Source organism: Scardinius erythrophthalmus (genome assembly GCF_964197995.2).
Source record: "Scardinius erythrophthalmus genome assembly, chromosome: 7".
NCBI classification, from domain to species: Eukaryota; Metazoa; Chordata; class Actinopteri; order Cypriniformes; family Leuciscidae; genus Scardinius; species Scardinius erythrophthalmus.
This window is the reverse complement of record NC_138227.1, coordinates 23,493,327-23,518,060: the sequence shown is the minus strand read 5'-3', so window position 1 is coordinate 23,518,060 and position 24,734 is coordinate 23,493,327. Positions and strand designations below refer to the sequence as shown.

At 41.4% G+C, this 24,734-nt stretch overlaps 1 protein-coding gene across 1 annotated transcript; it reads right to left on the bottom strand.

Annotated features, from left to right (window-relative positions):
• Positions 1-18,047: 18,047 nt before the first annotated feature.
• Positions 18,048-19,043, bottom strand: or30bw1 (odorant receptor, family 30, subfamily BW, member 1; the record flags this gene model as incomplete). Its single annotated transcript, XM_081370853.1, has 1 exon — positions 18,048-19,043. The coding sequence occupies one exon, from the start codon at positions 19,041-19,043 to the stop codon at positions 18,048-18,050; it is 996 nt and encodes a 331-aa protein (XP_081226979.1).
• Positions 19,044-24,734: the final 5,691 nt, after the last annotated feature.

Sequence of the window (24,734 nt, the reverse complement as noted above, 5' to 3'; positions counted from 1 at the left end):
CCATCTATAACCTGACGGTCATTGCTGTTGATGAGGGCTCACCTGCTGTAACCGGAAGCACAAAGGTAGCTATCACCATCACTGATGTCAATGACAATTCTCCCAAATTGTTGAACACAGAAGGGTTTGTACGAGAAAACCAACCTGCTGGCACTCTCGTCTCTACTTTAGCTGCCACAGATGATGATCTTCCTCCAAATCAAGGTCCTTTCACATACTGGATGATGAGACCTGCTGAGGGTTTTTCGCTTGCATCTGATGGAGTTCTCCTTACCTCAAGACCCTTTGATCGGGAGCGCAACCCTCTTTTTCACATACATATTGTGGTTCAAGATGCTGGTAAGCCGCCTATGTCCTCCACCACTTTGTTTAATATTAAAGTTCTTGATGAAAATGACAATGCACCACTTCAGAGAAACATCAATATATTGGTGAAATATTATGGAAGTTCTTTCCCAGGAGGACTAATCGGAAATGTGAGACCGACCGATCAGGATGAACTGGATGTGTTCAATTGCACAATCAGAAACGGGCCACTTAGGATGTTTAGTTTCCCATTTGGGATGTGTAATTTGTGGTCCTCCCCATACCAAGGAGAGGCAACATATAATATTTCTGTTGAAGCGAGTGACCAGCTCCACCCTTCAGTCAACAACAGCATCTACGTCAATTACAAAGGCTTTACCAATGTCTCTCTGGACAACTGTGTGTTGTTCTACGTCTCTATATCTACTCTTGAGGAATTTCTGTCTTTGAAGTATTTAAAATTTGTCAAAGCATTGGATAGCCTCTTTAACCTACAAGCATCCAAAACGCATGTATTTGGAATGAAGTTGCAAGGAGATAAAATGCTGCTTTTGGCTGCAGTGAAAAGCTACAATGGTCAGTATCTAACTGGAGAGGCAGCAAGCGGAATATCAAATATGCATAAAAAGTTACTGGAAGTGCAGAGCAATGTGACTATATCCCAAATAACCAGCGACCCCTGTATGCTCCGTCCCTGCCATAATGGTGCCACCTGCAACAGAAACATTCACATCAGTCAGGAAGTTGCTGTGTTGGAAAGCTCTAGTCTTATATTTGTTTCTCCCTATTTTGCGGAGATCTTTAACTGCTCTTGCCCAACAGGCTTTACAGGTGATGCTTGTGAACTAGACTTTGATGAATGCACCAAGGAACCTTGTGAAAATGGGGGAAACTGCTATAATAATCCAGGAACTTATTTTTGTCAATGCAAAGAGGGGTTCTCAGGACCGCACTGCAATACAGTTGATAATGAATGTCAAACGGTAATATGTTTAAATGGAGGAACATGTTGGAACAGACAGGGAGGGTTCATATGTGATTGCAGCCCAGGGTATGAAGGTATGGTCATATAACTTATGCACTGAATCAGTTTTTTTGTGTTTGGTCTATCTAATTTTAATTGATTTGTTGTACATGAATTAACCACTTATTTTTGTTGCAGGAAGATTTTGCGATCGTATTGTTGACCATTGTGCTTCCTCCCCTTGTGTGTTTGGCAACTGCTTCAGTTTTTTAACTGGTTACTCTTGCCAGTGTCCATTTGGTAAGAGGAAATTAACGTATCTGTATATTATGATACAATGTCTGACCTCATTTTTTGATATTGCTCATAGGCACATATTTGAAACATTTTATTATTTTTTAGTTGAATATTATTTATAGTTAAATTCAATTAACTTATTATTTACTAGTATTTATTATATTAACAATATTATTAATTATTAATATTATTAATAAATTCAATGTATTATATTACTTTAAATGTTAAAGAATAATAAAATGTACTATTTGATTAGATTCAATTTATTCATTTTTAAAATTCATGTTAAATATTAGATTATTTTAATGATAAAATGAATAATGTATTAAGCTAAATATAGTATTTGTTGTATATTATTTATATAATTAATACATTTCATTGTTATTAAATACAATATATACATTTTATTAAATATTATATTTTCTTCAATGATAAGTATGAATAATGTATTTATTCATCATTTAATTACATTTTTTAATTATTATATTAATTTGAATAGATACATTTCTGATTAGCTATAGACATAGATACATTGTAGATACATTTCTGAATAGAGATATTTCTGACATTCCTATTTTTTTAGGTGTGAGCGGAATCAATTGTGAAGAACACAGTTATGGCTTTCAGGAACTTTCTTTTATAGAATTTCCTCCATTGGATCCACAATATAACTTCATTTATCTGGAATTTGCGACTGTACAGCAAAACGCGTTGCTTTTGTACAACCATGGTGACCCATCAACTTCAGACTTCATGGCCCTTGAAATTGTGAGTGGAAGGCTGTGGCTGTCTTATGATCTTGGATCTGGAGTGATAAGATTGGAAACAGGAAAGATAGTGGCTGATGGAAGTTTTCACAACATCACCGCAAGAAGAACTGGAAATGTAAGTGATTCCTATATATGGTCATATTCAAACTTAGCAATCAATCAAGCCGTTTTTGTGAAACATTTGTCAGATATTCTGCAGGTATACTTACCTTTGTGTCTCTCAGATAGCCTCTCTAGAAATAGACAACTGCTCTGCCAATGAACCCCAAGGGTTTTGCTTATCGCAGAATGGTGGCACTGGAACCCAAAGGTATAGCATTAAATTTAATTTAGCCATTTTGTCCAAGATTAAACATACTAGTACAAATAATAGTATAATTTCAATGTTATCTTCATGCTTATGATTCACCATTATACATCATCTTAGTACTTGTTTGTTTATCTGAACTCATACTGAACTCTAAATCATGTTTACACACAGGACTCTGGAAGTGAGCTCAAATAACATGACGTTTGGTGGCGTAAAGTCCATTGATGTCATTTTGCAAAGACAAATCAGGACTCACGACTTTGTTGGCTGTATGAGAAACGTGCAAGTGAACAACATTGGTCCAGATTCCTTAAAATCTCTGGCATCCCAGAATGTTCTTGATCGGTCAGTTTCAAAAGAAACTTTGTAACTGTAAAGGTTCTATTAAAAATACCATGTTTAAGTTTATTTCTTTTTGATGATCAGATGTCCGCGAGCAAATATTCCTCCCTGCGAAACAGCAGAGTGTTTGAATGAAGGAGTTTGTCAAGACCGGTGGTCTCACCACCACTGCCAGTGTAGAGACCATTTCACAGGACCCAACTGTGCCATGTGTAATTTCATCCATACATATCTGTTGTTTGTCTGTTTTTTTTTTTTTTCTGTGATAGTTCAAAGTTTAAAGCCTTAAAATGAATGTAATTTGCTTTCTGATAGATTTGGCTGAGCAGCATGTATTGTTTCTCAACGGAGAGGCCTACATTGAGTTTGATGTTAAGGAAAGCTACAGAAGAAATCAGCTTCTACAAGCCATTCTGGATGGGAAGGAAGGAGACTCTCAGGGGTTTGACAGTGTTGAGATCAAGATAAGGACTGTCAGAAGAAATGGTGTTTTGCTTGTGTGCTGGTGTCAAACAGCACATCTAAAACTTAAGGTGAGCTCTGAAAGATCTTTAAGGGAACGTTCAATACAAGTTAAGCTGATAACATTTGCAGCTAATTACCACAAAAAAAAAATCTTTCAACTGTTCTCTTTTATTTAAAAAAAAAGTATCAAGGTTACAATGAGGCATTTACAATGGAAGTAAAAGAAGACAGTTTTTGGAGGTTTTAAAACAGAAATGTGAAGATTAATCAATCAATTTCAGTCAATTTATTTATAAAGCACAAATAAAAACAACAGTGGTGGACCATTGCGCTGAACAATATTTAAAAGAAAACTAAAAGACATAAGACACAAACATATAATTAGACAAGCCCCATTTGACTTAGTGATTATGAGCCTTCTCGAAGAGATAGGTTTTTAACTTTGCTTTAAATGTGATTCTGAAGATTGTTCTAATAGAGAGCGGTAGGCTGTTCCACAGTTTAGGGCCGGCTATGGCAAAAACACAGTTACCCTTTTTCTTCCGCCTAGATCTAGGGACCAGTACGCTTATCATTTTAAATAAGCACAGCACTTATAATAATTATTTTAAATCTTTATTAATTACCTTTTTTACAGTCATTTTAGTTATGTTGTAAAATTGGATATAGTTTAGTCTATTTATATAGCACAATCATAAAATAATCATAAAAAATAAAAGTGGTCAATAAGAAATAAAAATGGATTTAAAAAAAACAACAGGAAACAGATAAACAATTTTTATTTCTATTTTATTTTCGTCCTCTAAAATTTGTTTAGTTTTCGTTATTTTTTTTTACTTTAAGACAGTTTTATTTTAGTTAATTTTTTTTAGATGCATAATAAATAAAAGTAATTAAAAAATGGATACAACATGTATTTTAAAACAGGTTAGTAAGCGTTTTGTTGTTGTTGTTCTTATACAAAACATTAAGGATTGGCCTCGTTCACTTCCATTGTAAGTGCCATTGCAATTTATAAAGATGAGGGACACATTTTTTTGTGTGGTAATCTATATTATGCCACATTCTGTTGAGTTTAACTGCTTAACTTTTATTGAACCTTAATTATATATTTTAATCTAAATTATTATTGCTGTTTCTTCTTTGTTACATTTGTTTTTAACAGTAAACACAAAACTTGAATCTGTTGTATCTGAACTATACAGTGGGGAAATAATTATTTGATCTTCTGCTGATTTGAAGGGTCTATAATTTTTTTACGGTAAGCTTATTTTAACGGATGGAGACAGAATATCAACCAAAAAAATCCAGAAAAAAAAACACACATTATATAAAGGTTATAAATTGATTTGCATTTCAGTGAGTGAAATAAGTATTTGATCCCCAACAAAACATGCCTTAGTACTTGTGGATAAACCCTTATTGGCAAGGTAAGACCTTAACCTTAAGGTAAGACGTTTCTTGTAGTTGGTCACCAGGTTTGCACACATCTCAAGAGGGATTTTGGTCCACTCCTCTTTACAGATACTCTCTAAATCCTTAAGGTTTCTTGGCTGTTGCTTGGCAACTCAACGTTTCGGCTCCCTCCACAGATTTTCAGTAGGATTAAGGTCTGGAGACTGGCTAGGCCACTCCAAGACCTTAATGTGCTTCTTCTTGAGCCACTCCTTTGTTTCCTTTGAGGTATGTTTTGGGTCATTGTCATGCTGGAAGACCCATCCACGACCCATCTTCAGTTTTCTGGCTGAAGGAAGGAGGTTCTCGTCCAATATTTGACAGTACATGGCCCTGTCCATCAGCCCCTCAATACGGTGAAGTAGTCCTGTACCCTTAGCAGAGAAACAGCCCCAGAGCATAATGTTTCCACCTCCGTGCTTGACTGTAGGGATGGTGTTCTTGGGTTCATAGTCAGCATTTCTCTCCCTCCAAACACGACGAGTTGAGTTGATGCCAAAATGCTTGATTTTGGTCGCATCTGACCACAGCACTTTCTCCCAGGCCTTCTCTGAATCATAAGATTTTCATTGGCAAACTTCAGACGGACCTGTACATGTGCCTTCTTGAGCAGGAGGAACTTGCGGGTGCTGCAGGATTTCAATCCATAGCAGTGTAGTGTGTTACCAATGGTTTGCTTGGTGACTGTGGTCCCAACTGCCTTGAGATCATTAACAAGCTCCTCCCGTGTAGTTCTGGGCTGATCCCTCACCTTTCTCATGATCATCCTTACCCCATGAGGCGAGATCTTGCATGGAGCTACAGACCGAGGGCGATTGATTTTTCATTTTGTATTTCTTCCATTTCCGAAAAATCACACCAACAAGTCTTCTTCTCTCCAAGCATCTTGCTGATTGTCTTGTAGCCCATTCCAGCCTTGTGCAGGTCTACAATCTGGTCCCTGACATTTGACAGCTCTTTGGTCTTGCCCATGGTGGTGGAGAGGTTGGAATGGAAGTTACAGATTCTGTGGACATGTGTCCACTGACATTAGGACATTAGGAGAACTTTCTTAAAGTGACAGGACTAACCTGTGTTCCACATGGGCACATAACGCATCTGTGGGAGGCAGAATGCTTGCTGGTTGGTAGGGAATCAAATACTTATTTCACTCGACAAATGCTAATCAATTTACAACCTTTATATAATGTGTTTTTCTGGATTTTTTGGTTAATATTCTGTCTCTATCCAATAAAATAAACCTACCATTATTATAGACCCTTCATTTCTTTGTAAGTGGGTGAACTTACAAATTCAGCAGGGGATCAAATTATTATTTCCCCCACTGTATCTCTTAATTCAGCTGATAACATGTTTTCTCTTACCTCCTCAGATATCAGATGGAAAACCTCTGTATGTGTTCACCAATGTCACATCTGGTCAGCAGCTGGAGCTCTCAACGGAGGGAGATGTGTCAGATGGACAGTGGCATGTTCTTCAGCTACGCAGAAAGGGTGCATACATCTCTCTGTTTGTGGATGAACGGCCTGTTGTCAACACCACCAATGGCACCATAACTCACTCTGCATTCTTAGTGGAGGCCATTTTTCTGGGCACTGCTTCACTGGGAGAATCCAGAGGTTTCCCAGAGAGGATCCAGGACTTAGGTTAGATTGCCCCTGGTTTGTTGAATATAAAGTACTGTACTTAAACATGCTTTACAGTACTTAGTTAAAAAAAAAATTTTTTGCTTAAAATGGTTATTTTTTTATTTCTATTTTTTAATTTATAATTTGTTTATTTTATAGTATAGAATTTAAACAGTTTTTATTTCTATTTTATTTTCAGTTGTATCTTAAATTTAGTTTAGTTGTCTTTCATTTCTTCTTTCAATTAATTTATTCATGATTTTTTAATAGTGTTTATTTGTTTTTTAGTTTGATCATAAAGCCCTTATACAGGGGTTGGACAAAATAATGCGAACACCTGGGAAATAGGCAATATATCTTTATTAAGGTGTTTTACCAAAATCTGCCTTTATTACAGCTTCCAGCCTTATTACAATAGATTAATCAAACTTTTTAATAGTCTGCAGTCGAATGTCGTCTATCAGAACATCTGCCAGTTTTTTCAGGGATGTTGAAGGAGGAAATCTGCTTCTTATTCTTCTCTCCAAAATTGGCCACAATAGTTCAATAATATTAGGGTGACCAGATTTCTTAGAGTGTAATACAGGAAGGACAGGCACCCTCCTCCCCACCCCATGCATAAAAATATCTATATGGCAACAACATTATATATACAGTATATAAGATTTGAGCAGAAGAAAATTTTGTGTTTGGCTAACCTTTGATTAGGCTATTCTCGGTTGACAGATGACGACTTCTTGCTCTATCGCTCAACAATAAAGACATTTTAGGAAAGATGAAATAAAGGACAAAGCATTTTTCATAATAAGTCGGGACACTAAAAATAGAGCTGAAATACGGGACTATAACCGGTGGTAGTTGTTCTACGATCTGCTTAGGCCTACGATGCTTTTGAGAAACGCAGCCCTGGTTTTTACCACTATCTTTTTCACATTTTAGCAGTGTTGTCTGAGATTAAATGTTAAGCAATTGCAGCTATTTCATTGATGATGGCTTTATGACGTTTTCTTTGGTCAGTTTTTGTGGAAACATGGTCTTCAGGGGAAATATTGATGTTTGCTGTCACTTTGCTGCAGTTGTTCGGTGTTTTTTGGACACAATCCTTCTTAGTGTTCGACGATCCCTATCATTCACTTTCGGCCTTTTACCTCTATGCTTCTTCGCTGATGAAAATTTCTGAAAACCACTTATACTGCTCTGATAGAGAATAAAAACAAAAAGATTAAAAAATATATAATTGTAATGTTTTTTTTTTTTTGTCATTGTAGCTTACACAAATGATATTAACCCCTATAATAATGGGTGTTTACATTATTTTGTCCAACCCCTTTATTTTGCTGCTTATGTTGCTTTTCTTGTCTTTCCAGGTTTTAGAGGGTGTGTGGAATACATCAAATTCAACGGCCACCTCCTATCCTTCAGCGGCTATAATGAGATAGTCCAGGCTAGCTCCAGCCCGTCTGTCTTCCAAACCTTCTGCGTTTCTCCGAACCGCTGTGTTCTGACTCCATGCCTCAAGGATTCCTGTCTATCTGAGCCCTGCTGGAACGATAGTGACTGTGGATCTTCTTCCAAAGAAGACTACTGGTGCATTTGTCTATACAATGTGTCCGGGTCTCCGTGTGGATCCTGTTCATCTGATGTCGTCCACAGCGAGGCCTGTTCTCAAACACAAAACAGCGTCCCCTTATGGATAGTGGCCATCGTTCTTCCCATCATCCTCATTCTGCTGATTCTGGTTCTATGTTTTATCCTCAGGAGACAAGGAAAACTTTGTGAGGGTGAAAAGAGGAGTCATGTCTACCTCATGCCACCAAGCAAACAGCACGGAACAGATAACCTGGCATTTAGTTTAGGTCCTGCTGATGAGTCTCATCGGAACATCTCAAATGGGGCCAGCAAGCAACCGGATTTGATAAAACCAAGGGATTTGATGCAAGGAGTGGAAAGTTGTACTGAAAGTGGGCCTTCTTATCATGTGTCAGGTTTAGGAGGGAGTGAACTGGAGTACTACGAGATTGACAGCACATACTCAGATTTGAAGACCCCAGAGCTGAAGAAGGAGGATGAACGTGGAGATCAGGCAAATGGCAATCCTACATTTTCTCAACCTCAAACTAATCATGATCCATCTCCTAAACTTCATCAGAAAACATTTAGAGGCGATTTTCACCAGTGGCAACGTCAGTCCCACCTTTTCTTCAAGAGAAAACTGGCTCCTGATCTGACAGGCCCTCCACAGCATCTCTCAGTAGATGAGGTTGAGAAGCTGAACACCCCACGGGACCACAAGGGATACCCTCATCACAATTTCAGAGAGTGTCCCATAAAGCCATGCAGAAGCGGGGCGACAGAGACGTCGTCAGAGAGTGAAAGTCACTGCTCCTTCACCGGCTCAGAGTTTGACTGTGAGCGAGAACTGTCCCTTGTGAGCTCACATGAGAAAGATGAACATCCACCTGAAGGCAAGAACACACTGGCAGTTTCGATTATGACACCTAAATTAATGAGGCTCATAAAAATGGGATGGATATTGGTTTGGCCCTTTAGTTATAATATTCAGAAATAAAATAATATACATGATGTGGGTGACACAAACAATAAAAGAGAGACATTTCTGTCTTGGTATGAAAGGAATTGTTGCCATTTAAGGCTGAAGAAAAAACAGGATTTATACCTGGGTCAGAAGGATAAATGTGTTATTTTTAACATGATTTTTTTTTAAATAATTAACTACATTAACATTTATTTAAAAAGTTAATTTGTGTTACATTTTTTTTTAATTAAACCTAAATATATAAAAAATATACAAATAACTTACAAATAACACTTAATAATGCCCACTGGTCCATTTGTAAATTAGTATGGGTCAGAAGGATTAAATGTGTTGATTTTAAAAAAAATAATTAACTAAATGAGCATTTATTTAGAAATTGAATTTGTTACATTTTTAATTTCCATTAAAATTTTTTTATTTTCAAAAAATAAACAATAACAAATTAAAATATAAAAGCATATCAATATTTCTCAGCATATATTGATATGCGATTTTAATTTGAATAATTAATCCTCATTTTTTAGAACAAGGTCTGTCAGAGGCATTCTGAAGATTTGGCGCCATCAAGTGGCCATGTAACATTCATTCACCACCACTTCTATATTTTACACTGCTTTAGGAAACAAGAAAGACCTTATTTTTTTACCTTTTAATATTGGTGATTATTCAAACGAAATATTAAGACACAAATTTTATTTGATAAATATCAAATGTGAATGCACAGCATTGTTTGATTATGACAATTATTGAACAAATTATTGGGTTTGGTTTTTATTTGACTCTTGTTTGACTCTGTTTCAGCTGCAGATTGGTCCAGAGGACAGTTTATACTAACGGCCCCTTCACCCTTCAGAGACATGGTCACATCCCCCTCCATCCACAGTCTCCCCAACACCTCTGTCTCCGGCGGGATCCAGCAGCTAGAGAATCTTCTAAATCTAGGTGTTCACTTTAACACCTATGCAGATGTGTTTGAGGACATAGCTAGCTTACCGACTATTCAGCCAACTGATTGTGATTTTCAAAGTGACCAAGAGGAAATCATTTGAAAGTATGTTAAAACAACATTCACAACATTCAAAACATCCTTTATTATTTAGTCAGTACTTGTACATGTACTTTATATATTTGACCAGTGAAATACTGGTGAATCATTTATTCATTAAGAAAATGAATAAAACTGTAAATATATTATTTAAACTTATTGTAATTTACCAGTAGTGACTGAATCATTAATATTGCTTTTATCTCTTGTGTATAACCACGTAGCTGTGCTTATTTTAGGGGGGCTTTACTTTTAGCCAAACTTGGCCAAAAATAACATTATTTTGATAGATTTTACCCATAGTTGCTCTAAAAAGTACATTAATGAAATGTTTTGGGGGCTTTAAAAACTCCTTGAGAGTACCCCCCTAAAACAGGCTAAGTATCACAGTGTTTGAGGAGCGTAATAATCTAAGTTGCATTAGTGCCATCTGTTGTTAGATCTCTAACATTACATCTGCTTATTACACTCTGTGGAATACTTGATTCTGATTGGTCAATTGCGCCATCCAGCGGTTTGTTATTCCCAGATAACACCCGCTCAAAACAGATAACACAGGCTCATCCGGGTCACTGAAGTCAGGAACGTTTTTTCTTTGTGGATTTTTTGCATTTGGTGAGCTAATAAAATATTAAAACTCAGTCGAATCAATATTTTGTGCACAGTTATTTAATTATGCCATCCAGTATTGTGGACTCGCTCTCTCTTGTTTCATACAAACAGCTGCTGCCATTTTGTGTCTATTGTTCCCTTTCGAGAGGTCTCTCGTATTGCGTAGGACTAGCTTATGCTATGGGAAAACCTCCTTTTCTCAAGAATATTGAAGCAAACTTTTTAAAATGCATTGCAGCTGCACAGCGAGCACAACTGAGCGCGAGAGCGGTCATTGGCTGTGCTGCGGCAACTGCACGAACCTATGGCGAGGCGGCTTCGACGCGAGAACCAATCGGGACGCTTGGCACCCTGGTGCACCATAGCCCGCCAGTATGGGTGTGGTCAGAGGCTATATATTGGCGTGTCTCACATAGGTGCTCCAGATTTTTACTCCTTCAGCGACTTCTCCACTTTGCTGACCTCCGGAATACGGAAGCATCCAGCCGCCGTCAAAACGCCATTCAGAGGGATAGAGCTTCTGAGGACGCCGGCTTCTTCGCCACCTTCAGCAAGCCGCGTCGCTGTGCCATCCGGCGCACGTATCCTTTTTACTGCCTTTCACGTGTGTTCGCCGCTGCGTTCACACTCTAAAAGAGTAGATTTCGAAGGCGTTGTTGCAAATGCCTCATACCACCTGCGCCTCGTGTAGAGGCCCACTCGTCGGTGGAGACTACCACATTCTGTGCACTTTCTGCCTGGGCCGCGACCATGCCGAAGCTGCACTCGCTAAGGGCGGCTGCCCTGAATGTGATCTGTCATAATCACATTCAAGACATGGACCTTTCCACCATGCGGGCTCGGCTCACCAGCTTCACCGATGACGACCCGCTCCCCGCCCCTTTGCTCGAGCCGCGCAAGAAGCGCCGCTCACAAAGGGAGCCTGAGCGAGCTGAGACAAGCGAGCTCACGCCGGCCCAGTCCCCGCGTGCCTCGGTCTCTCTCCAGCGATCTCCCTCGCCAGTCCTGTTTACACAGGCCGACCAACGCCCCTCTCTGCGAGCGGCGGACCTTGTGTCGTTCGGGGCTTCGGACGAGGAGGAAGAGGATAAGGACAGCCTTTCCCTTGCGGCTTCGGACTGTGATGACTGTGCAGGGTCCGTTTCCGGCCCTCTGCCATCCACTCAAGACAGCGTGAGAGCCAACATCGATTCTGAGCTTCTTTGCGTGCTCACTAAGGCCGTGGCAGACCTCGGGCTCGACTGGTCTCCACCTGAGCAACCATCATGCAGCAGGCTCGACGAATGGTTCCTGCAGGGGCGCCGGCAGACCCCCGAGCAGAAGCCCGCACCCTTCTTCCCCGAAGTCCACGATGAGCTTACTAAGTCGTGGAAGGCTCCGCACTCAGCTCGCATTAAGCCCTCTTTTCTCTTCGGCGCTCTCCAATGTCGATGGCGCTAAAGAGAGAGGCTACGAGGCGATCCCCCCCCTCGAAGAGGCGGTGGCCGCCCACCTTTGTCCATCTACCACCGCGAGATGGAAGACTAAGGCTTCACATCCCTCCAAGCCTTGCCGCGCTACATCAGCCCTCGCTGGTCGTGCTTACGCCGCCGCCGGGGAAGCAGCGTCAGCGCTTCATACGATGGCTGTGCTACAAGTCTTCCAGGCCAAACTTCTCCGTTCCCTGGACGAGTCTGGACCTGATTCGGACGATTTTAAGGACTTACGCAGCGCCACCGACCTGGCCCTGCGAGCTACAAAATCCACAGCCCAAGCCATCGGTAGGAGCATGGCCAACCTAACGGTGCTCGAGCGGCACCTATGGTTGAACCTCACGGACATGAAAGAGGCAGAAAGGGCTGCTTTCCTGGACTCTCCCATCTCTACTTCCGGTCTCTTTGGCCCAGCTGTCAAGAGCTTCGCTGAGCGCTACATGGAGGCGCAGAAAGCATCGCAGGCGATGCGCCACTTCCTCCCCAAGCGCTCCAGTTTGGCTTCGAGTCATCAGAATAGGAGGAAGCCTCCTCCTCAGCAACCCAAGCCAGCGCCGCCGGTCACCCAGCCCCGCCCTGCGCTGAAGTCCGTCGCCGCTCCCGCTCTTCTAGACGCGCTCCGTTCCCTGAGAGGCGGGGACCCCGACCCAAGATTGTGTTGGACCCCAAACCTCGTAAGCCATCCTAGCCACGGGGAGAAAAAGAGAGATTTCAAGTCCCGCCGAGGCCTGACCGATCTCTCTAAAATTCCCCAGACATTTTACAGTTCCCTCACAGGATGCTGGAAATGTAAAATCAGCAGCAAACGAGTCTGCCACGCAGCACGCTCGCCTGCAACCAAACGCCGTTTTTACGGCGACACAAATAAAACAAGAAAATATTTCTTTTTTCCATGTGTCATATGTAGGTCATGTGCCCGCTATAAAGTTCGCACACCTGCACACAAGCACTGTCCCCACAGTTACCAATTCGCCACCAGAGGCTGCGAATTTAACAGACGTAGAAGTTGTGCCCACCACAAGGTCTGTACCTCCACACTCAATCACTGTGCATACAGTCTCAAACACTGTTCATACAGTTTCAAACACTGTACATACAGTCTCAAGCCCCCCGCCAGCTCACGCTGCCCATGTAGTTCAGGTGCCCATTATAATGTGCGCGCCCCTACACACAAGCACTTCCAACATGGTGTCATCTTTTTCCCCTATCAGGGAAAAGAGGGTAATAAACATAGACCGTGTGCCTGCTGCTATGAACGCACCACTATATGTGAAAGCCCACGCCATAGACGCTATAGAGGGCTTGCGCTCCCTGAGATGCGCGCCCCTGTGCATGAGCGCCGTTCTCACGGGCGGGGAAACACTAGACAGTCAAACGGCCGGGCCCCTATCTCACAGCGACCCGGCCCCTGTATTCATTCAACCCCTAGCTACGAGGGCCAAAGCCTGGGAGGCTATCCCCGAAAGATCGACTTGGGTGTTGAACATAATAAAACGAGGTTACTTGCTCCAGTTTGCTCGCAGACCTCCGCGCTTTCAAGCCAAGGTCGAGACAACGGTCAAACAGGGCATGGCCCATATTCTCCGTACCGAAGTGTCAAAACTTTTGAGAAAAGGGGCTGTCGAAACAGTATGTCACGGAGCAAGTCAGGCTTTTACAGATGCTACTTCCTCGTCCCGCACAAGAGGCGCGTGCGCTGTCTGTTCAGTGCCTAGCAACATCTTTCAGGGCGGGTGCTCACGCTCCCCTCAAGAAATTCCAGAAGATGCTGGGTCTCATGGCTTCGGCCTCACCAGTACTCCAGCTAGGGCTGCTGCGCGTGGCGATCTGGTCACTTACGAATCAGAGCGAGTCACGGCTGCATCAAAGCCCTAACTCCCTGGAAAGCGACCGACTGGTTTCGGTCTGGTGTGATCTCGAGGATAAAAACAATCTCGACAGATGCCTCCAGCTTAGGCTGGGGGGCCGTTTACGAGGGCAGGCCCGTCTCTGGTCTATGGTCAGACCCGGAGAAGCGCCTACATATAAACTGTCTAGAGATGAAGGCGGTAGCCTTAGCTTTAAAAGCCTTCCCATACACAAAAGAAATATATTTGAAATATATTTTCAGAGTATATTTTGGAATATATGCAAATATTTGAAATTGGCCCAATAAATATATTTCACACTTAACATCATATTTTTTTGTTATATTTCAGAATATATTTCAATGTATTTTTTTCTGTATGGGTCCCCAAAAGTGTCAAAATATATGTGGCATATATTCCAAATACATTGAAATATATTCTGAAATATAACAAAAATATATGATGTTAAGTGTGAAATATATTTATTGGGCCAATTTCAAATATTTGCATATATTCCAAAATACACTCTGAAAATATATTTCAAATATATTTCTTTTGTGTATGGGTTTCTCCCATATTTAAAAGACCACCACGTCCTGGTCCGGACGGACAACTGGGCAGTGGTGTCGTACATAAACCGCCAGGGTGGTCTCAGGTCACACAACCTGCACTACATGGCCGAGAATCTCATTCTCTGGTCCCAGCGCAACCTGCGCTTGCTGAAGGCGGCGCATGTACCAGGCGTTCTGAACCAGGGTGCGGATATGTTATCCAGACGCAACTTTCTCCCAGGGGAATGGCTTCACCCACAAACGGTTCAGCTGCTGTGGGATGTCTTCGGCAGGGCGGTGGTTGACCTCTTCGCCTCAGAAGACAACGCTCACTGCCAAATATTTTTTACGAAGAACAGGGATGCGCTCACCCACGACTGGCTGAGCCACACTCTGTATGCATTCCCTCCTGTCACGATGCTACCACAGGTCATCGAAAGGATCAGGGAGTGCAGATGTGCAGTGCTGTTAATAGCCCCCCTCTGGAGAACCCAGTGTTGGTACCCAGAGCTCTTACAGATGCTGGAAACAGCCCCATGGCCGATTCCACTGAGGAAAGACCACCTCACACAGGCGAACAGAACAATTTTGCACCCCCGTCCAGATTTATGGGCCCTCCACGCATGGCCCCTCAACGGGTACCCGGGCATCTCCTGGATAAGGCGCTGAAAACCATTTCAGAGGCGAGAGTGCCCTCAACAAGGCGCCTGTATGCTCAGAAATGGGCGGTGTTTGCAGGCTGATGCGCTGCACAAAACGTAGAACCTCAGGCATGTGAAGTACCAAGTGTGCTCACATTTTTGCAAGAGCTGCTGGATGCGGGGCGCACCCCCTCCACGCTCAAAGTCTATGTGGCAGCCATAACAGTGTTTCACGCTCCGATAGCCGACAAACCGCTGGGAAGAAACAAACTCATTGTGCGTTTTCTCAAGGGCGCTAGGAGGTTAAACCCTCCGCGCCCCCCGTCTGTGCCTATCTGGGACCTCTCTAAGGTCCTGGAAGCCATGAAAGGTCCCCCATTCAAGCCGCTTCGGTCAGTGGACCTGGAGTCACTCTCGTTCAAAACTGCTTTTCTGCTGGCACTTGCCTCAGTCAAGCGGGTAGGTGACCTACAAGCACTATCCATGAGCGCTTCCTGCCTGGAATTCGGGCCAAACGACTCTAAAGTCGTCCTTAAATCAAGGCACGGTTATATCCCTAAAGTGCTCTCCACTCCATTTAGAGCACAGGTCATTTCCCTGGCGGCTCTCTCCTCGCCAGATGATGAGAGTGATGCGCATTTACTCTGCCCTGTAAGGGCTCTCAGGATTGATCTGGAGCGCTCTGCCCCATTTAGGCAGGCAGAACAGCTCCTCATATGCTTTGGCGGCCTCACTAAGGGTTTGGCTGTTACAAAACAAAGACTGTCGCGCTGGATAGTAGATGCTATCGCGCTAGCTTATAAGTCCAAGGGCCTTCCTTGCCCCTTGGGCGTCAGAGCTCACTCCACGAGAAACATGGCCTTTTCGTGGGCCTGGTCCAGTGGAATACCCATTGAGGACATTTGTGAAGTTTTATAACTTGGAGGTACCCGCCTTACAGGCCAAGGTTCTCTCAGTGTAAAAATGTTAAGCACCCCCACAAAGTCTTAGGGTTCATACATTCCTGGCTCTGCTTTAGCTGGCCACTATGTATCCCTTATACCATGAACTAAAGTTCCTAGTTCTCCAATATATAAAGAACGTTTTACTGGCTTATATTAGGATCATGCTTCCCTTGTGATTCATACATATGCTTTGGTCACGGTAGAGCGAAGTTAGCACGCACAGCGTTTTGCAGGGGGTTCCCATACTGTAAGCTAGTCTTACGCAATATGAGAGTTGTCACAGTGGCCACCTGCTGTTGCCTACAATGATTTGAAGGTTTTAGAAAAATACTATTATATATTTTAAAAGGGAACTTCAGAACTGTGTTGAAAATGTATTGAGTATTTAAATAAAGTCTTAAATGAATGTAAAGAGTTGTGAGAAAATGGGACACGTATAAAATCCGCGTCATGTGCAGCAGCGGCACATCTTAAAGTGACAGCAGTCACTATAATGCTGTCTGTCATTAATGTTAATCAAAGAACAAAGGTAACAGAGAAAATCACTCTCTTGACTAAAGAACTTGTGTAGCTTTAATAAGGATTAATATATATTTAATTTATAATTTATGCAGTGCAGAGTGTTTGATAACTTTATTCTTAATTATATTCTAAATTTTGGTATATTTCCTACCTGTTAGACAGGTAGGAAGGGTACAGGTAAATGACAATTATTATGGGTTTATGTGAAGATTGTTTTAAGCTCACTTAAATTAAAAGTTATTATATTTTTGGGAGCCTAATAAATGTTAAAATGGATAGCTTTCAATTACACGGTAATGTTGAATGGCTATAATTAATGTTTAAAATTGGCATCAGTAGCAGTATTAGTATCAGTGACACTGGTATCAGTGATACTGGCCTTCATTCATAAAAAGATGCCAATTAAACAAGTTTTTAAAATATACTGTCTTTATGTTGTTTCTACATTACTTTGGAGATTAACTATGAAATTATTACTTGATAAAGTATTTTAAAAACTTTAATGTTTCTAATCATGATTAAAAAAAAGTGTTAAATTGTTGTACTTTACCAAATACAACAGGTAGAGTTCACTCTATAAATTAACTTTTTATAATTTTGTTTTCAGTCTGCTTCATCCTTCAATAAAATAAACACTATCACACATTTGTTTGTTGTCTGCATTTTGCAGTAAATTTACCATGGGGGAAAGAAAAGTCTTTATCTCCGTTACCAAACATTTATGGTATTATAATTTTGTATTTAATGGTAACAGAAATTTTATATTAAACAGATATTTTTAATAATAGATCAAACATATCAGTATAATAATAGCAGATAAATAAATAAAAGATAGATTGTTAGTCTTGTTGCAGAGTGTGTGTGTGATCTTTGTACTGTATATAGGGACAGATTTTCCCATAATTCAAGGCTTAGTTCTCTTAAGTTTTTAAAGCACAAACATAGAGAAAAATTGAGGGACCAAAGACAGGCTTGTGCAATCACAGAGTTTTAAATTTTTAATAAAAACAATTAATTGTACATTTAACATATATGTCGATGTCTCAGATTTATTTCTAGAGCACAGTTTAAAACAACTGAAAGTTGATCAATGTGCTTTACATTGATACAAATATCTTATTAAAGAGGTGAACAAAGAGTATCTGTCAAATTAAATAATATTAGTATTTATATTTGTAAGATTGGCCACCAGGCCATGCACATGGACGTGAAACCTCCAACACTATATTGGCCAGTGTTTCAGTTTCATTGTCACTGTATCGTATCGGAATAATTATTTCTATGATATTAGTAAGAAACAATACTGGACCAGATTATTTTTACCCAAGATTGAACTTTCCATTGACTCCAACCTGTTTCATCTTCATTTTTTTAATCATTGCCTCTTTGATCTCTTTAGTCTTGAAGCAATATATAAACGGGTTAATAACAGCAGGTATGAGACTATACATCATGGAGACTACAATGCGGATGTCAGTACTAAATTCATAGCCAGCAACATTTGTCAAATACACAAAAGTTCTGGGTAGATAATACAGACAAATGATCAGTAATTGTGGAGTGCACGTGGAAAGGGCTTTATAACGTCCTTCTGAATTTGAAATTCTCAACACAGTGATGATGATAGAGATGTAAGAAAATAAGATAAAACTTAAAGGACCCCACAGAACAAACATGGCAATGGCTGTAGATGTGACTTTCATGGTAGTTATATCTCCACATGCCAGTTTGCTTAAAGCGACGTGATCACAGTAGCAATGGGGTATGACATTTGACCCACAGAAATTCACACCAAGGGTCAGGAGAGTGACTCCAACTAACTGCAACATGTTTGCTATCCAAATACATGCACACATAACGGCAATAGTTGCATTTTTAATCAGGGTATGGTATCTGAGAGGATTGCAAATAGCTATGAATCGATCAAGAGCCATCAGTGCCATGAGAAATGAATTTGTAGCCCCAAGAAAATGGACAAAATACACCTGCGTCAAGCAGGCCTTGAATGATATGATTTTGTTAAACATCCAGTACGTTGCAATGACTCTTGGGTAGGTTGTCGTTCCAAGTGCAAGATCTGCCATTGCAAGGTTACAGAAGATTAGGTATGTTGGTTTCTGAATGCTTTTCTCGCACATCACAAAGACAATGATGAAAATATTCCCAGTAGCAAGAAGAAGGTATAAGATGAAAAACAAAGCTCCAACATATCCGTAATACTCAGGAGGGAGGCCAGGAAAACCTCGTAGAACAAACTCAGTGATCATTGTTGTGCTGTTTGTATTTTGGTAGGTATCATTGCTGCCCAACCCCATCTGGCAAAATAAAAAGTAAAATAGCACAATAAAACTCTTTATATACACAAACTCTTGCATGAGTACAATATGTATGCCTACATAAAGATAAAACATTTGAAGAACATTGCTCTATGATTTCGGCATAGACATGAATACTTTTAGCTTAGATAATATTTTTTTACAGTGTGGTATCTACAAATACAATATTTACAAATGAGTGAGGTGAGAAAGAGGGCAGGGGGGAGGCAAAGGATAAGACAAAACACAGGCTCATGATCTTTTTCTAGACATAACAAATACACTTACAGCACAGGTCAGAGTGTTCTCAGTTACGTTATGGGTACAAATTTGCTTTGGCTTTGGTTTTTAAATGCTCACACTTGAGATAAACTTAAACTCTTTGACGTAATTTTCAACTCTCACATGTATAAAAGCAACCCCCCCCCCCCCGAGGGTCCTGTAGAACAGAAATTTATTGTGTTATTGTTTTAAAATTACGTAGGGGGTGGAAAGAGCAGTTTTGTTGCACATAAACCTATATTTGTAATGTATTCATTTATAAACGTATTTACTGTCAACATTATATTGCCTAATGATGAAGTGCAGAGGTCAGCCAAGCTAAAATAAATAAATCAATAAATAAGTTTGCTACTTCCTTTACACTAATGTTGGTTGATTAATACTGAAACAGAAAACTGCTTTCTTCCACCGTGGATTCCAAATGCGCCCAGGTCTAAAATGTCACTTTATAGCTAGCAATGACAGCTTGGGCTGTTTAAGCAGTGGTGTACTTGTAAAGGTCAAGTACCTGTACTTTATATGAGTATTTTTATTTTGGGGAAACATTTACTTATACTTCACTACATTCTGCATGTCTAGTACATACCCCCCCCCCCCCCACACACACACAGGAGGAGCAGGATGATAGAGTACTTAAATTCCAAAATAATCAACATCCATCAATCAGTACTTTTGACTTTTAATACTTAAGTACATTAAACTTCTAGTACTTTTTATTTTTACTCAAGAAAATAACAAGGAATACTAAATACTTTTACTGGAGTAATATTTTAAAAGAGTATCTGTACTTTCACTCAAGTAGCCTACTTAATTTGCATACTTCATCCGCTACTGTTTTTAAGTTAAGTTTTTTTTTTAAATCAGTTTGCCATGCAGTGATGTATGTCTCGAGACAGGTGTTGTGCCGAATTTCGACCCCCGCCAAATTATTACCCCCCTAGTATTGGTAGGTTTAGGATTAGTTGTGGGGGAGGGGTTAGGATTAGGGGTGGGGTTAGGATTAGGCAATCAGGTACTGACTTCAACGAGGGGGGTAATAATTTGGCAGGGGGTCGAAATTCGGCACAACACCGGTCTTGGTCTCGAGACCACTGATCTATATAATGTCATTCTATATAGATCAGTGCTCGAGACCAGTTTTACGTGGTCACACGAGAAAACACTTTATCCGCGCTACTGATCGCAGCGGCAACAAGCACTTTGATCACTTGGTTTAAAAAACACATATCAGTGACATGATGGGTTTTAACTTCATTCAGGAGATTTTGGGTAACTGCACAACTGACAGATGACTTTGAGCGCACCGCCAACGGTGTGTGTGTGTGTGTGTGTGTGTAACCATAGCGACAAAACGACCAACTTTCGGATCCTGCACTTAAGCCTATAATTTCGTTTTTAAACATTTTATTATGTATTTAAAAGTTGCAGAATGGATTCATTTGGAGACTCCGAAATCGGCAGAGATAGGCAGGCATTTGCTTAGAGGAATTTGTGTCTTTGATATCTGTGTGTGTGTGTGTGTGTGTGTGTGTATGTGTGTTTTGATTACAATATTGTATTTAAGATGGTGTCAGACTAAATAAATGGTCTTTTAAATATTATCTGCATATCTCTGTTGTGTTGACTAAACATTAGGCCTAATCCAAGTTTATAATTGTGTATCTTTAATTTGATGTTACGATTTCATCTACACATTAAGTATAATTTCAATTGGTTACATATTTCTCATTCTTTAGACAGTTGTTGGAGGAGCAAGATGGTGTTGGAGGTGTTTGATGTTTTGTCAGATGAACCAGTCAGTACCAGTCATGTCAGTCCTCAACAGTACACAAAAGTTAAGGGAGTCTCAATCCTCTAATAGTGCAGTAACAGCCGTCATGCAATTGCTACACATAGTTGATCTCACCCAGTCTGCAAAAACATTTACAGTGAGCTCACAGTCACACACATGACATGGTCTGTCTCTGTATTGTTCTGCCTGTGTAGTTCAAGTAATACCGTCTAATATGTATTGAATGTAAACTGTGGCTGAACCCTAGTATGCTGCTGTTCTTGAATTCATACAAGTTATTGCTTAGCTTCAACGCTAGTCTGTTTTTTTTTCCCTCCGGTCTCGACTTGGTCTCGGTCTTGGTCTTGACTTGGCCTGTCTTGGTCTTGGTCTTGGTCTTGTCTTGGTCTTGGTCTTGGTCTTGGTCTCGATACCCTCTGGTCTTGGTAGTGTCTTGGTCTCGGTTTAGGCGGTCTTGACTACAAGTCTATTGCCATGTCCGCTTATGAAAGCAATATCATTGACGTAGCATCAATAACTTGTAAGGGTTAAAGGCCCATTCACACTAATAACGATACTATAAAGATAATTATAACAATATTATAATTACACTATATTCCCTCCACACTAACGCTAGAAAATGTCCTGATTATTAAAAGCGCATACAACAGCCTTTCGAAGTGGAACTTCGGCGCTGCGTCTTGGTGTTGACGATATGGGAACGCCCTTGGAGTGACCGGTGTCTGAGCGCATGTAAACAAACACTTTTCTTTAAACAAAAACAAACCATTTATTGGCAGATGGCAGTCCATGACGTCACACACAGAGCACCCATGCATATAAAAGGGTGCCTGAGTTACACAAAATCAGCTTAATTGTCTTCATTTGTAGTGTGTGAAAACCATGGCAAACAGTAAGAGTTTCAGGAATTCTGTGCCTCCCTGTCCACACTTTTTGACATCTGAGGACACCTGTAAGCTTTACATTGTCTTCTTGTGAATGGAGCATGTGCGTTGAGTGGGCTGGATGCACTTATTCTGACAAGTGGATGCTTAGCTTCCAGGGAGGAGAGGCAAGCGTCTGCACTCTGTGGTTTAGGCCCTGCTACTGCCACCGAAGCAGAACAACTACCAACTAGAAAGTGTAATGGAACGTCATAGGCGGGTAACATCATGACCAGGAGGCTATAAAAGTTTTTACCATGCATAGTGCGAATTCTAAAAAAACAAAGGGGAAACCGACAGGGCCTATACACTCTACTTCAGGGTGTACAGTTTCCTAATGGAGGGAGCTCTGGAGTGAATATTGGTCTCAACAATCTTGAGAGACCAGACTCTATGAGTTGGGCCCCTTAGAGGCCAAATACTGTATAACTCAAACCCCATAACTCTGGGTGGGCAGTTCAGATAGGGCGGGGAGCTGGCGTTCATAGAAGTAACGTTTGGCTTGCTGCTCTGCTTTTTAAATGCTCACACTTGAGATACACTTAAACTCTTTGACGTAATGTTCAACTTTCACATGTATAAAATGTTGAGGGGATAGGAGAACGTGGGTATGTGTCGATGCCGCCCATTGACGAGACATCTGGGCGGGCATCAACACTGAGAGCTCCAACCCTGCCATCCAAACCATTTGAATGGCAGAGCATACACATAGGCGGGTCAGGCCGGTGCTGCCATGCACACCATGGCGGTGTTGCAGGCATACCATGCCGATCTGCTGGGAGATCTCGACCAGGGGGAGGGGCTGTCCCCTGAGGCGGATGCTAAGCTGTGACGCACCTCAGACCTAGCTCTCCGGGCCACCAAACAAACTGCTGCCACGATGGTGGCCATGGAGAGACATCTGTGGTTGAACCTGACTGACATTGGGGAGAAAGAGAAGGGCTTTCTCCTTGATTCGCCAATTTCGCCCTCTGAGCTTTTCGGCACCTACGTAGAGGCGGTGGTTGGTAAGTTCAGAGAGGCGAAGGCACGCTCAGCGGCATTTAAAACTTGTATACTGCTGAGATCCGTGTCCACGCCCAGCATCGCCTCTCGTGCACCCCCTCCGTGGAGAAGTAGGTCACAGAAGAGACGGGACTCCCGCAAGAAGAGGGATCTGAGGGAGGTGATACAGCACAAACGCAATCAGTGTCGGTAATGGATCACCTCCCCTGAGGGCGTAATCATACCTTAGCCCTCTCCCCTCATCCTCTACTCCCCAGGCGCTTCTTACATCAGGCCTGAGGCTGGACCCATGATGAGTGGAATATTCTGATGGCCCGCCTTGGCTTAGTAAGAGTGCCTCTTTCAGGCATGTAATGGTGGTAGACCCCATGTTCATAAAATAACTGTGTGGTGAGTCTTCACTTTGCATCCCGCAGGTGAGCTGAGTTAGTCTTTTTTTCATTTTTGTGTGCAACTAAAACTAAAATGTATTTCTCTACAGATCCTCGTTCCCTGTGTAGAGTTATGGGGTCATGTCACTGTTATATGTCACTGTTATAAGGTAACGTAAGGTTGGTATTATTAAGGGCCCTGAAGTTAGGTGGCTAGAACGATAGAGAGAAGCACCAGCTATATAGGCTTCATGTGTGAGTATGTATAGCTTCCCCTTTTGTGATTTCACGGGTGCGCCATCACTCATTCTAGGTGTAAACTATGTCAACAGCATAGGCTTCCTCTCATTATGAGAGCATTTTGAGGCCGCTGCTAAGTGGAGCACTAAGTGGCGGAACATCATTTTAAAAAAGAATGGAAATGTTGTATGCTGCCACTTGGTTTAAATTCTAAGCACACCTGCCTTAGCCCTCAGGCTATAGCCACCTCAGGGTAGAGTAGTTTGTCTCCTCTCTAAAAAAAAAATTACTGGAGAGTATATAGATTTTTTTTTCTAGAGACTGACACTGCAGCTTCATATATATCTTATGACAGGCTGAGCATTTTTGCAGCCTCTCATATATATATATATATATATATATATATATATATATATATATATATATATATGATATATTTGTTTATATATATACAAAAATCCTTTTGAGGCTGTTGCTCCTCCGAGCACTCAGGTAGATCTATGCTTGTAGGCTGGCCCTCCCCAGGGCCGCCTCGGTAGCTGGCCTAGGCTGTACTAGGGATAGTGAAGGCATTCTGCTAAAGCATTTTCTGCCTCTGGCCCTTCACTATGTGAATGTAGGCTTTTTAGCATCCCTATGTGACAGCCTCCTCCCAGAGGGAGTCGCTCAGCTAAGACCCGCCCCCTTCTCTGCATTCAGGGGTGAGAAGAGTAATGCAGGCTGGTGCAGAGGCATGATTGATAAAGACCTAGGGTTAAGCCTTCAATAAGGCATCCCCAGTACAATGGGTCTTTTTGGGCAGGGTTAGACAGTATTTCGCTCTGCGAAGAGATCATTTTTTGTTTGTCAGACCCTGCCGTGCAGAGCTAGCCTATGGACTTGGGCCTCCAGAATAGGCTCCACTCAGCTCGCTGAGCTACTGCTCAAGCGATGGGTTGAAGGTGGTCTGGGCTGGGCGCAGGAAAATTCCTGTCACCTCTAGAGGCCCACACCCTGTTAAAATTCTCAGGGGCAGGTGGTTGGTTCTCCCCTGTTGATACAAGATAGTTATGAGTACTCCGTTTTCAGCTCTGTATCA